Source organism: Poecilia reticulata, linkage group LG5 (assembly GCF_000633615.1).
Source record: "Poecilia reticulata strain Guanapo linkage group LG5, Guppy_female_1.0+MT, whole genome shotgun sequence".
In the NCBI taxonomy this organism is placed as follows: Eukaryota; Metazoa; Chordata; class Actinopteri; order Cyprinodontiformes; family Poeciliidae; genus Poecilia; species Poecilia reticulata.
Genome location: NC_024335.1, coordinates 12,720,835 through 12,734,201, shown reverse-complemented (window position 1 = coordinate 12,734,201; position 13,367 = coordinate 12,720,835). Strand labels below are relative to the sequence as shown.

Genomic DNA, 13,367 nt, shown 5'->3' with positions numbered 1-13,367 from the left:
CAGCTTGCCATGAGACTGATGCGTTCATTCAATGTGCTCTGAACGAACGGCCGCGGTGTAACTCACTCGGTAACATCCTCACCTTCTGGATGCTTCTCTTTGGACACATTTTAAGCAGACTATTAATAGTATGGTGTCAAAGCGTAACGGGTGTGTTCATTGGCGATAGTGTGTGTGTATACACACATTGGAGTGCATGCTCTGGCTGTCACAAACTGGCTCTGAGATTTCTTGTGCCACCACGGAAGTGGAATTGGAAAGCAGATGAAGCTGAACAGTGGCTCTTTATACTCACAGAGAAAACGGCTATTGTTCTCCTGAAACACTCTCGATGCACAGAAAAGGAAGCTTTAATATGAGAAAATTGATTTGGCCAAAATACTCTATTTGAACTTTTATGGATTTGAAGCATGACGTCTGTGTCAGTTTCTTTGAGGAAGAAGATCTAAGTCAGAAGTTATTTCTCCACAAAAATCAAACAACCTCTGTTTTTCAGTAAGTGGTTTTATTATTAGTATTTCTTCTATAAAAAGGTTCTTCTTTGTTGGTTATGCTTTCAGTTTTTTTATTTGAACCAGCTACTTCACAGGCAACAATAACAAGTGTTTGCTATGATTTCCAATCACTTAGGAAACATTTGACTTAAGAGTTGACTTGTATACCTCTAAGGCTGGCTAAAACGGATTTGCACCTTATTGACATGCAGCACACAGCTTTATTTAAACATCTTTGCTCAACTCAGTTGCAACCTTCCTGTGCTGGGACATGCCATTAGACACCAGACATTGTATTGTCTAAATGAAGCTTTGCAGAGTCAAGTAGACATCATCAGGTGGATGTTTTTAGCAATAGGTGAGGAATAAATAATGATATGGAGTTTTGCACTCTGTCTCGACGACTAAAGTGTTAGGCTTGTGGAGGCACGTGCAAGTCTTTGTGGATTGATACCTACAGAAGAAGTTTAATTGAGTCAACAAATGTGCTGCAGATTGGCTATAAGCCGTTGTTGGAGTAAAGTTTGCAGCTGGCTAGGGTTCAAAATGTCAGTTTAAGAAAAGATGAAATACAGTAGGAGAGTGTGATGTCAGAAAAGAATCTCTGAAACGCTAAGTAGCTTTTCAAAGACTGGGGGCAAAAACAAACAAAAAAAACAACAATATGTTTTTTATTTAACATATTGGTATCAGTCCCATAACACAAATGGCAACAAGATGGAAATAAATATTTTGGCCCAGTTTTACTTATTGGACCGATATGTTAAAAAATGACTGACATCGGCCGATGCTGATGAATTACTAGAAATGTGTGTAATGGTTATTGCCCTTAATGATAATATATTGGATGTTGATATTTACCCAAAATGTGCTCATTGGTGCATCTCTGGTGTAAGTACATGAATGTTTATTCATTTGTGGAGAAGTATTGATCTGCAGTTGGCATTCTTAGGCTCTGCTGTTCTCAAGCCCCAACACTTTCCCATAATTGTTCATAGATTGACTTTCATGCCCTGAAGGCTCAACTCTAACTTTGACCTCTAACACCAAGCTTAAGCACAAACTACACCAACAGGTTGTTAAATTATACGTTTGCCAGTCTATTTGCAATCGTGAACCAAAAATTAACTTGAACAGGTTTACACTTGTGCATGCCCCAAATAAATAAGTCATGCACAAACTGGGAAAAACGTTTCTTGGCGGCGAGGCCTTAGTGGTGTTGAGTCCTAAATGGGTCTGTGGTTCAGCAGTAAACATGTTCTGAACATGTTGCATCATGAAAGAGTTCACAGCAAGCACTCTGAGAATTTACCCAGCTGCAAGGGTAGAAAGTTAGAATCTAATCTTTTTTGCTCCTTTTCATTGTCTTTTTTTTAAGAGACTGACCTAAAGAGTGGTTGCTTAAATCTCTTGTATTTAATTAAAACAATTTTTTATTAAAAACGGGGAAATTGAAGTCCACTAATGCTTCCATTTCAATTGGAAATAAATTAAAGAGGGATGCGAAAAGGACAAAGTTTTTGGCTTTTATAGAATATATTGAAACACTGCAAGATCAACATAAATGTCTGTCAAGTTACAAGCTCAGAATTGAGACTTTTGCTCAAGGATTAATGAGTACTGCACTCCTTCAATGATCAAATCGGGACAAATTAATTTTTATGACAGTTTGGAAAAAAAAAAACCAGACTCAACAGTTTGGTTGAAACAGACACATTCCATCTATAAAACGTGTAAAGACTGTTTAATCAAACCGGATGTTGTGTTTTTAAGATGGCTTTTGTTGTGAATTGTTGCTGCACAAATTAGATGAAAGTGAGACAATATCCATAAATGAGGTAGACTGGCGGTGCAGATGTCTTTTAGTCTATACTAAGCTACCAGGTGAGTCACCACTGTTGAATTTTTATATGTTGAGTAAGGAGATTTCTCACCTGTGACAATCTCCATGGTTTAATATGATTCTGTGAAAAAGTTGGATGTTGTCAAACCTGCATTGTTGTGCCCTCGGGTAACTTAACCTCAGATTTCCTCTGTCATTGAATGCTGGTTAAAGTGGCTAATGAATGATGATGGATTTGTGTGTCAAGTTGGAAGAAGATGCTCAGCTTTCTGTTTGTGTGGATGTTTAAATCTCACCAGTTTATCCTCCCACTGGCTTCTCTTTCTTTACTGCTTTCAAACCCCAAGGGAGGATTCAGGCCCATCCAGGTAACACTAACATCCCTCTGTGTCGAGTCTCTTACGAGATGCATGGCATGAAGAGGATCATCCTGAAATGATCCTGTCCCTCCTAACTTTTAATCCCGTGCACCTCCCCTACCCCTCCTCCATCTTTACTGCAGTAAACACAGAGTACGGAGGCTTGTTATTATCGTTTTATTCTCTAATGTCCTTTAGAGTGCCGCTAGGGGACTCTTTTGACACTTTTAAGTTTGTCAAATAGGCTCCATTCATTACTCATCTTTAATGAGCTTGCACAGTGAAATGACTTGCATGCCTAATATGAGAGATGCGGCATATTCCCTTCGTAAGCGTTTTCTTTGTTTTTGTTTTCTTCCTGTCAAAATATTTTCAGTGACGTTTCTGAATTGTGTCGTATTGAGCAAGTTTAAGTGGTTTCTGTGTTGCATAAAGATCTATTTTAGTTTCCTTTTTTGTTTTCAGCCAGTGTTATAAAGTTGTTTTTGTCTTTTCACCATTTGTTGCTTAGCCAACAGTTTTCCAGAGAATTTTACTGAGAATGTCTTTAGGTGACTGTTAATGAACAGTTTCAAGTTCATTTCCCACATTTCCCCCACAACTATTTACAATGAAACCACTCAGGCTAATATATTATGTGAAAGGTGATTTCCCTCTTGGGTATTTTTAGACAGTTTTACAGCCTTGTTTATCCCTGTGTCCGACACTTGTGGGATATTTGAACTTGGTCAAGTACTCCAAGTTTGGCCTAGCGGCCCTCTTTTCTTTTCTTTTTTTTTCTTTGTTGTTTTCTCACAGAATTACCTAATTTTAAGCACTTCATCGTGACATGCTTTACAGAAGTCACTGTTACTGCATTTGCAGTCATTTCTGGTTTAGCACGTCTGAGGCAAACTGATAAATGACAGAAAGTTTTAAAGATTTCTAAAAATGTAATTTTGGTGGCAATGCTTGAGCACAGAAATGGGTACTTGTGGTTCGCATAGAGAATATAAGTTTTGGCATAGATTTTAATTTATAGATTTTATTTTTTTTTAATTATTATTTATTTATAACTGAAATTCAGAATACATTTAACCAATTACATAATTAGTGCACAGAGTTTCCTTCAGAAAACTTGCTAAGCCCAGTGGTAGGGATGCTAGGGCAGTCATCCAATGGCCCACCATGTTTTTGAGATAAAAATGTTTAAAGTTGACAGGAAATTTGAAAATATCACTAGGTAATTATGTGTTACTGGAAGACATTAACAATACCTAAACACCAACTGTGAAGTCTTGGAGGCAAACATAAAAAAAACCCAAAATAAATAAACAAACAATTCTTAGCCTGGTGGGGGGCAAGTAAAGCCTGGTGGCCCGCCAGGGTCACCTGGTGCATGTTGTCTTAAGTGCACATTGTATGTTTGATTTGGTTTGAGTAAAAAAAAGTTACCAATGGAATCAAATATCTGTATTTGTCCCATCCTTTTTGACTGGTAGTCATTTTGAAACTGTGTGCTTTTCATTTATTTGATTGTGCTTTGATTGATTAAACTGTTAACACGAGCACTTCAAGATTTCAGTAACAACTTGCAGATTTTCTCATCTTCGGTTTAAAATTTTTCTTGGTGTTTTTTTTTTTTATCTCTTGCTTTATAGAATATTTTTTGATCTCAAGTTTCTGAAAACAATTATTTACCAATAAAACATATTCAGTGTTTTTATTTAGGAGCTCAAAGATTAATGCCAGCATGCATGTTTCTAAGTAGTATTCTGCATTTTATTCTTCAGACTAACTGATTTTAATGCTGAAAGTCCAAGAGACATTTTTGAGCTGCCTAAAACAAAGGATCCCGTTGGCGGAAAATATCTGGACACCTGAAAAAAAAAGTCAGTAACTGACATGTCTTGTTTTTTTTCTGTCTTTCTTATATTACCCTCAGTTTTTTCAAAGGACTCAGATGCAGACTGCGAGGGCCTCGATGCCCACAAACTCACCCTCCATTCGACCGGGTTCGCAGGCTCCCGCGGCGGCTGTCTACCCCACCAATCAGCCCATCATGATGACCATGGCCCCAATGCCTTTTCCATCCCCACAGGCTCCACAGTACTACATCCCACAGGTGAAACGCAGACCTCCAAAAAGCTAGTTTTCCTGTTTAGTTTGGCTTAAAAGTGAATCAGACAGAATGTTTTCAACAGTTCTTGCTAGACTGCTCAGCATTATTTATGTTGCTCTTATTTTCTTAAACTTAACAAAAGTAATTACAATTTTAATTCAGCTTGATTCATTAATACTTTGTGTAGCTGAAATTAATTTTACATTCTTTCAGTTTTAATCACATTTACCGAGTGTGAAAGCCCAATGTTAATATCTACATAAATGAAAATGAAACCATGTAAAATCATACATTTTATATCAGTACATTAATATTGATCAATTTTAATGGTCAATAAAAATCATTAAGACATAAACTATATATCTTTTGATGTAAGCTGAACACAAACATAGTTGCAGGCTTATTAATGTCGGTATCTGTCATGTTTTGTTTTTGTTTTTTTTTTACCCAATTTAAAAATATTAAAACATTTTGTGTGTGTGTTTCTTTCACTCACTTTCTCTTGCGTCCCTCCAGTATCGGCCCAGTACACAATATGTGGGTCCGCCACAGCAGTATTCAGTGCAGCCGCCCGGTTCTGGCACCTTCTATCCCGGTCCAGGACCAGGGGAGTACTCCAACCCATATCGTGAGTCTTCCACCTGTCATTAAGCACATGCAATCTCAAATCAGAACCACTCGTTCTGATTCCAGAATCCTGGAATCATGTTTTTACTAAAAATGTTATTTTCTTTTCTTGTAATCTGGTTCAGATCCCCTCAGGTACCACCCTCCGGTTTCAYCCTCTGTCCCTGCTCCCGTTCCTACAGCGGGGCCAACCTTCTACCCTGGCCAGACTCTGTTCCCCCACTCACCCTCGATCATAGTGCCTACACAACAGCAACCTCAACCAACCAGGCGTGAGAAGAAAACAGTAAGTACCTTAGTAGTTTTTTCTGATTTCTGTTCTTTTGCAAGTTCTTGTATTTGACATTTGTACACATTAAGTCACCAATTCACTTGGTAACCAAAATATCAGTACCTTTCAGGACGTTTGCCAGGTCACCCTTTTTATTGGAAGTGTGAACGACCACAGCAAAAAATCCAATTTGACAAAAAATCGGAATTGGGTCACTTCAGGCTGCAGTGTGAACACAGCCTTAGAGCTGCAACTAACATTTATTCTAATAATCAATTATTCTGATGAATAAGTTTGATGAAAAAATAAAAAATTGGCACATTCTGGAAACGTTTTATTCTTTTTTTATACAATGCTAGAAATACACAAAAAATGCTAACAACTAATGCAGTTCCTTTTTCAAATAAAAACATTTTCAAACTTAACATGCAATAATATCCAGCATTCCTTTAGTGAACACTCGATCATTTGTAGCAAAGGAAGCGTATTCAGTTAAAGATTATTTCTAACTTTAATATGTAAAAACTAGTACAGTACAGTGTAGGGCTGCTCTGGTGATTTTTATTTTTTATTTTTTGATCGACTGATTTAATAACTGGATAGCAAAAGGTGCTTATTAGGACAGAAGTTGAACCAGGTGAAGCTAAAACTGTGAAAGGAGTTTTGGTAGAACAAATTTACAGACCAGGAAGATTTTAATCTTAAATGCAAATGTATATATATATATTTTTGGTTTAATTACTACACTGAGTGTGTTACTCTTTCAGAAAATTGTAATTTTTTTTGAGTCTGTATAATCCAGTTAATGGTTAAGTGATTACTAATTTAGTTGTTGATTATTTTAATAATTGATTAATCATGATTAATTGATTAATGGATTGGTAAAATCAATTAATCACGATTCATCGGTTATTTTAATAATCGGTTAAGGTTGTTAGGTGAGGCTCATTCACTGTCTGCCTTCTGCTTGGCCTCAGACTTTAAGACTTTAGTGAGGTCCCTGTTTCCTTTCTGCCATTGTCCTCACAGATCTGTATCCGCGACCCGAATCAGGGCGGTAAGGATATCACAGCAGAGATCTTGGCAGGGGGCTCAGGGAGCAGGAACTCAACGCCCCCTGTCGGTCCCCCTTCCTCCACCCCAACACCACCACAGGTATGGCTCTCTTAGGACTCTGGGAGACCTACGATACACCCACATTATGAGAGGAGCCGTGAGTTAATCTTAGGAACAAACGGGGTGCTCTTTCTTAGTAATTTATTACAATCATTCCAAGAGTCGTAACTTTATTAGTAAAAACTCAGTGGTTTATTACGCCTTAAATTTTGCAGATATGTTGGGTAGTAAATACAAATCTGACTTTTTTCAATGTGGTCTTATGTGATGGAGCAACGCTAAGAGATGCACCGTTGTAAACGGGAAGGAAAATGAATTATTTTTAACAATTTTCCCAAAAAATATTAAAAAGGAGGTGTGTATGTGTATTGAACCCCAAATAGAATAATTTCACAAGACTCTAGAACATTAAGACGTGTAGTGAGAGGATCAAGGCCTTGTTATGCTGAAAACATCTCTCTCTGTTTTCCACCTGCTTTCTTTGCATTGCTGATTGTTTTTCCTGCCTTCTACAGTAGATTGCATCAGTCTGTAAACTCCTGCAGAATCCTCTCAGATAGCCCTGACTTTCCTGAGTCAGCATGTCTCTACCCTTACAGAAAGAAAATGTAATTAGTTTGACTTGCTGCTTAGAGTAACTTGGATTGTGCGAACAATCCTCAGACAAATGAGACAAACTGATTTCAAAYTGGATTTCTCGTCTAGATTCTGAAGAGGAATGTTAGTGACTTTTTTCTCTTTGTGTTTTCCTGGGGATCTCAACGGCGTCTTTCCTGTTCTCCATGTTTTCATTGTCCTGAGCTTTCATCCTTCTCTTTCCAGTCCTCCCACAGTCATCCTCCTCATCATGTTTCTCRTCCACCGCTGTCTCCTTTTTTCCCACTTGTGGTCTTGTGTATTTGTATGTTTACTTGCCTACATTTCAGTGCCTCTATTTTCTGGTTTTCTGTGTTGATGGACTTTATGGCTGCACCCTCATTATCTTCGCATTTTCTYCCTCAAATGACAGCACCCGAGCAGCAGCCAGACTCCGGAGCAGCAGCAGCAGCAGCCCCCGCCCCCTCAGCAGCAACAGGCTCATCCAGTARGCCTGGCGCTCGAGCCGCAGCAGATGCAGCAGCCGCCGCCGCTAACCACCGGGGCTTCAGACACCAAACCAGGGCCAGGTCTGCCCCAAAAAAACCTCCTTCCTACATCCCACGCTTTAACAAGTTCAAATGATCTTTCAATTTTTATTTCAAGCACAAAATGACACAAAAATGATACCTTTGGTCCAAACAATGACCATGTACAAAATATTTCTTCTTTTTTCAACTGGAATTTAGCACTTTAACTGGATACATTTAAAAACATCTCCTCTTGTTTTCTTAAACAAGGTTCAATCAGTGCTTGAAATTCTTGAAAATGCTTAAATTTCAAAAAGATATTTTCAGGGTTTGGAAAGTGCTTAATTTCTGTACATAGTCTTTGAAATTGCTTGCTATTCCATCTGCACAGTTTTATAATAAATCTTTAGGAGGAAAAAAAAGTCAATGTAGGAAGAAATGATTTAAGCATTTAATTTGTACAGGAAGTTCATCTACCTTTACACAAACCAATTTGTTCGATGTAATGCATGTTTATTATTTCTAATGACTATGACTTATTAATTGAAATGAAGGTTGTCTTATATGTTATACATTAGTTATTGAAATTTAGAGATTTTTTTTGTGCTWAATTAGTATTTTGTCCTATAGGGCGTATGAGAGAAAATGTTCAAAACGTAAAATTCAGTTATATTTTAGTCACAAGACATAATTGATCGATTAAATGATGTCACAATAGTGAATTGAAAGTGTTGTCATTTGTATTGTTTTAGCTCCAAAGTGTGGTGCTGGAAAAAGTTTGAAAATKTATCTTGAAAATGCTTGAAAAATGCTTGATGTTTACTATGGRAAATGTGTACAAACCCTGTTCAACGTTTACTTTGAGTAATATTATCACTGTTTAGTATCCTTCTGCATCATTTTCTTTCTTTCTCTTCCTCTTATCAGTGGATTTGCCAAAACTGGAGCCAGTCGTCCAGACGTCTTCCTCTCCTGCGCTCCTGCAGCCTGAAGCCCCTCTAGAGAGACTGGAGGCCGACGTTTCTGTGTCTGAGCCCTCCGTCTCCGTTGAGCCGGCGCTTCCCTTCCACGCCGCCGCCACCACAGCCGCTGCGCCACCTACAGCAGCTAGCGCCGGTCCCTCAGCCAGGGAGCCCGCTGCCTCAGCCGCCTCCTCTGGTGGAGAGAGCAAATCACCCATGGTAGCACCTCACATGCCCAACACGGACAAAACTCTTCCAGACCCGCCGCAGACTTTYGATGCTTCTCCGTCAGCTGCCCCCAAGGCTTTGAATGGCCTCGTCGACTCGGGGAGTGAGCTCGACGCCGYGGCTCTCGAAGTCTCCCTTGTCCCACCGGCTTCTGCTCCCGCTTAYAGAGATGCCTCCTCCTCTGAAAGCGCGCCCACAGACATGAGGCCAGAGGTGCCAATTGCTGCTGCGCTCTCCCCTCTGTCACCTGTCGCCGTGGTGCCTGTCACCCTTACCTCCAGCCCCCTCCCAGCCCTGCCAGTCATGCTCCCCCCCGGCCTCCCGCCTCTTGTGCAGGCCACAGCAGAGGCAGACGAGCTGAGCAAGACCCTCGACGTAAAGGACCTCATCTCCAGAGCAGGGATGGAGGCGCAAAGCGAGAGCAAAATGGATTCCCAGCAACAGGCGCTGATCAGGAGGAGCCCTTCAACAGGTAACGGGATTCACTTTCAACTAGCAAGACTCGAATGTTCTTTTGTTCAACTTTGGATGCTTTTGTTTGTATGAGTTGGGCACACTTCAGTTACACAGATTTCTTGTGGTGTTGCTTTTTTGTCCTGTTTTTGACATTTTAAATCATCAGATATATTTTTGTTTGTTTTTTGGACACTTTATTTATGTTGCTTTTCAAACGAACAAAAAACAATTCAATACAGGGTTTCTCCACAACCTTAGAATGGTTTAAATGAATGTGTCTAAAATGAAGGCCTAAAAATGTCTTAAAAATATATATTTTCACAAAATTAGTTGGCCTTAAATAAAGTACTATTTAATGCTGTATGTTCTATTTAGTTTTTTATTTATTTTTTTCTCACGTGACTTTTCTGTCAGGCAAAGTTTGAGTCACATGCTGACATCTTAATTGYGTTCTGTGACTCGAGGTGGTTGAAGTAAATTTTTCATAATTGTGGAATATGAGGTTATAATTTAAATCTGTCTTTTGAAATTAACTCAGGTTATCTTTGTTTGATATCRAAGCTTTTCACCAGAAATAAATGTGAAACCATTGTCACACACTATGAAATGTTTACATTTACTTTACATGCGTTTTCTGCTTGCACATTAACACCTATCTGTTTCCTTGCAGTTAATCAGACTTCTTCTGCTATACCAAAGACCTGGAGAAAACCAAATGAAATTTTCTGTGCTGGAGATGCACCTCACAAGGACGATGAGGTCTGTTTGTTGGAAACCAAACAGTTGGTGACTAAACAAAATGGTGGTATTTGGTTTTCTTGTACTGGAAAGTGTCAATGTAGTGGGACAGAGTGGGTAAGGGGGGAAGAAAAGAAACAATGTGGGCAAAAGCTCAGGAGAAAAATATTTCCACATGTGGAGAAAGGAGGCAGACGGAAACGACATTCGGTCGTTATAGTCCAAAAAAATACGCCAAGACGRCATCAGCCATCTTTAACTGTCCTGTGTTAGCCTTTCTAAGCTATTGGTTTGTGCTTTTTTTAAAGGTGTTGCCCCAAAGGCTTGTTGTCACATCATCAAATGGAAACAAATAGCCTCAAGCTGCTTATTTCAGGCTTTGGGAGAAATTCTGTAAAGTGTTTATTTCATTTCAAGTCAAAAAGCTCCAAACTGAACCACATCTCACTGGCTTAGATTATAAGTTGGTTCAGGTTACCTCCTGTTTCAGAGTGATACAAATGGCTACGCAAAAAGAAGCATGTGGAGGCGATTCTGGTTCATTTGGAGACTGATTGAAGGTTTTTAGGAGTTAGAAAATCCTTAAGACTTGAGGAGTGTTTTGTTAGCCAATAAGGTCTTTCCTCCTCAGTGTGACTGCAAATCTTAACAGAAGGCATGCGGTTATCATTCATTTTCTTGACAACTTAAAATTCAAAAATAAATATGTCAAACTAATTTTGACATAATAAAAAAAACAAATTAGCTCTACAGGTTTCTTTCTATTTTGCTTGGATTTTTATGTGGGTGGTTTTCATCCAGCTGTTTTGTTGAAAAGTAATTATTTTTGCATTCATGTGAAACAGATTTAACATGGGGCTGGGCGATATTAATTGGAAAAAAAAATGTCATGCCAGTGCAGATTTCCAATTTTTCTGTTTTTTTCCTAAAAAAYAAAATTCACAATTGAGTAAAAACAAATTAAAAATTCCCTCTAAAAGTGGCTTTTATTTCAATCTTTTCCTCTGTGAATTGTATAACAGAGTTTCAGAGTCAGGCTGAATCTTTTACTTAATTGTCAAGAACATAGACACAATATTAGCAGAAAAAATGCAATTCTGCCAGAAAAAACATCTTAAAATTAGAAAAGAGGGAAAAAAAGCTTTGATAGATCTGACGTGGCTGACTCAGTTCATGTGGTTCTTTTTTTCAAAGTGGATAGTCTGCAAACAGGATCGTTTCAATTTCTTGCTACTGATAATTTCATGCTGTTAAAGTGTTAAAAGGTTAAGTATTTCTAAGTATTATCTGTAAAACTTAGAGCAAAGTACCACTTCACAAAATACTAATTTTCTTCTCATAGAATTATTACTTTTGTTCTTTTAATATTACATCTTTATGGTCGCATTATTTCGACTGATTTGACTGTATTGTACTAAAAATATCTCAACCTGACCCTTACATCTGGTCTTAGATTTGATCTGAATCCAAAGTCCAAATAAATAGAAGCAGTAAAACATGCTTATCAAACAAGATGGCGGCCTTGAGAAAAGCTGACATCACTATGAAGTAGAGCATTGTCCAGTTTCCAAAAATGAAATCTCCAAAAACCAAATATTTGATTAATCAATAAGATAGATTTATGACCCAGCCCTAATTTAGTGTTTCGTTTTTTCCTTTTTATGCTGTAATAAAATTTGGAAAAGCAGCATCTTAGTTTGAGAAAACCTGCATCTGAAGACTGAATCTGGTGTCCACTYAGGAGGARCCCAAATTTGTCGGCTCGCCTGCTGGTGACCAGGCCCTTCAGTTGGCCCCCCTCAGCTGCAGCCCTGGGCCCCTGCCGTCAGTCTTCCCCTCTGTCGCCGCTCCCGCTAGCAGCCCCGATGCTGACGAAAAGTCCAGCGTTTCTGAGGAGAACGGCGAGGCGGAGTCTGAACCCCTGAGAAACGGAGCGGGCCACACCTCGGAGACGGAGAGCAGCGACGGTGTCGCCACCCCTGGAGACAAGGAGAACTCCACGGGGGCTCCTCAGGATGTGGAAGGTAGGAAGTCTCAGCGGACATAATTTTCTACAAATCCTTATTTTTTCGTGACAGTCTTCAGCAAAGACACTGTTTGACTTCCTTGTTGAGTTGTTTTTCTGTTTCAATCCCGCTTGGTTTTCCAGACCTCGCTGACCCGAGTGGGAAGCGACAGTATGGCAGAGACTTCCTGTTGGGCTTCCAGTTCATGCCTCAGTGCATACAGAAACCCGAGGGGCTCCCACCAATCAGCGATGTGGTGCTAGACAAGGTAAGGTCACGCAGATATCATTCTTTAAAAAGAACATATTTAGTTTGACACATCTTAACAGTCTTCTTAAGAGGTCATGGATGTTCCCTATTGAGCTTTTCCTCCACTCAACTTTCTGTTACTATTGCTGGATACAGCCAGCTTCTTTGGCAATCATCCACTTTGGCTAATTGTTCACAGAAAGTGTCAGTAACTGGTAACCCGTAGTATTTGTATTAAAAATCCCTTTTTCTTTTGATGCCATTTGGCTTAGTTGGTAACTGTTTCTCGCTCCTCCATCTTTCCACATTTGTTCAGATTGCTGTTGAATAAAGGCTTCAAAGGCCAAAGCAAATGTTAAAAAAAAAAATGTTTATTGGTTGTGGATTTTCAAATTCTCAGAGAAATTAAAATGTTGGTTTACATTATTGTAAGTCCTCATTTGTCACTCTGTTTCTTTTTTTTATTGATTCTGATTAATTCATATGGAAGAGAAACCAATATGTCACCATTAGTTTCAGTTGCTTATGATGTTATTTTGGTGCTATTTAAATGAACCTCAACAACATTCTGTTGAAACATCCACAAATTTTCACTCGCGTTATTTACACAAAGAACTGTCAGAATTCCTGCAGCTTGATTTCCAATGGGTTTGACATAATCAGTAATTTCTGCTGCAGTTTTCTGTTTTCATCTGAAGCTCTTTGCTAAGTAAAATTGCTCATGTCAGTGAGAAATTCATGTTTTAACTGGGTCTCCCATGGATAATTATTATCCAACAGCTGCACTAATAATAAAGTAATCAAGTCTTTT

The 13,367-nt window shown here is 38.8% G+C and overlaps 1 protein-coding gene across 14 annotated transcripts in view; it reads left to right on the top strand.

Annotated features, from left to right (window-relative positions):
• Positions 1-13,367, top strand: part of LOC103464756 (eukaryotic translation initiation factor 4 gamma 3) — a 57,372-nt gene that overhangs the window by 27,436 nt on the left and 16,569 nt on the right. For 9 of the 14 annotated variants that reach the window (XM_008409098.2, XM_008409082.2, XM_008409091.1 and 6 more), the window contains 10 exons: positions 2,685-2,705; positions 4,621-4,800; positions 5,314-5,425; positions 5,550-5,710; positions 6,716-6,850; positions 7,821-7,977; positions 8,845-9,579; positions 10,234-10,322; positions 12,043-12,325; positions 12,451-12,575. In XM_008409098.2, coding sequence (XP_008407320.1) covers positions 2,685-2,705; positions 4,621-4,800; positions 5,314-5,425; positions 5,550-5,710; positions 6,716-6,850; positions 7,821-7,977; positions 8,845-9,579; positions 10,234-10,322; positions 12,043-12,325; positions 12,451-12,575 — 1,998 coding nt within the window. The remainder of the gene's footprint in view (positions 1-2,684; positions 2,706-4,620; positions 4,801-5,313; positions 5,426-5,549; positions 5,711-6,715; positions 6,851-7,820; positions 7,978-8,844; positions 9,580-10,233; positions 10,323-12,042; positions 12,326-12,450; positions 12,576-13,367) is intronic. The other 5 variants (XM_008409096.1, XM_008409083.2, XM_008409089.1 and 2 more) reach the window with 3 other exon arrangements.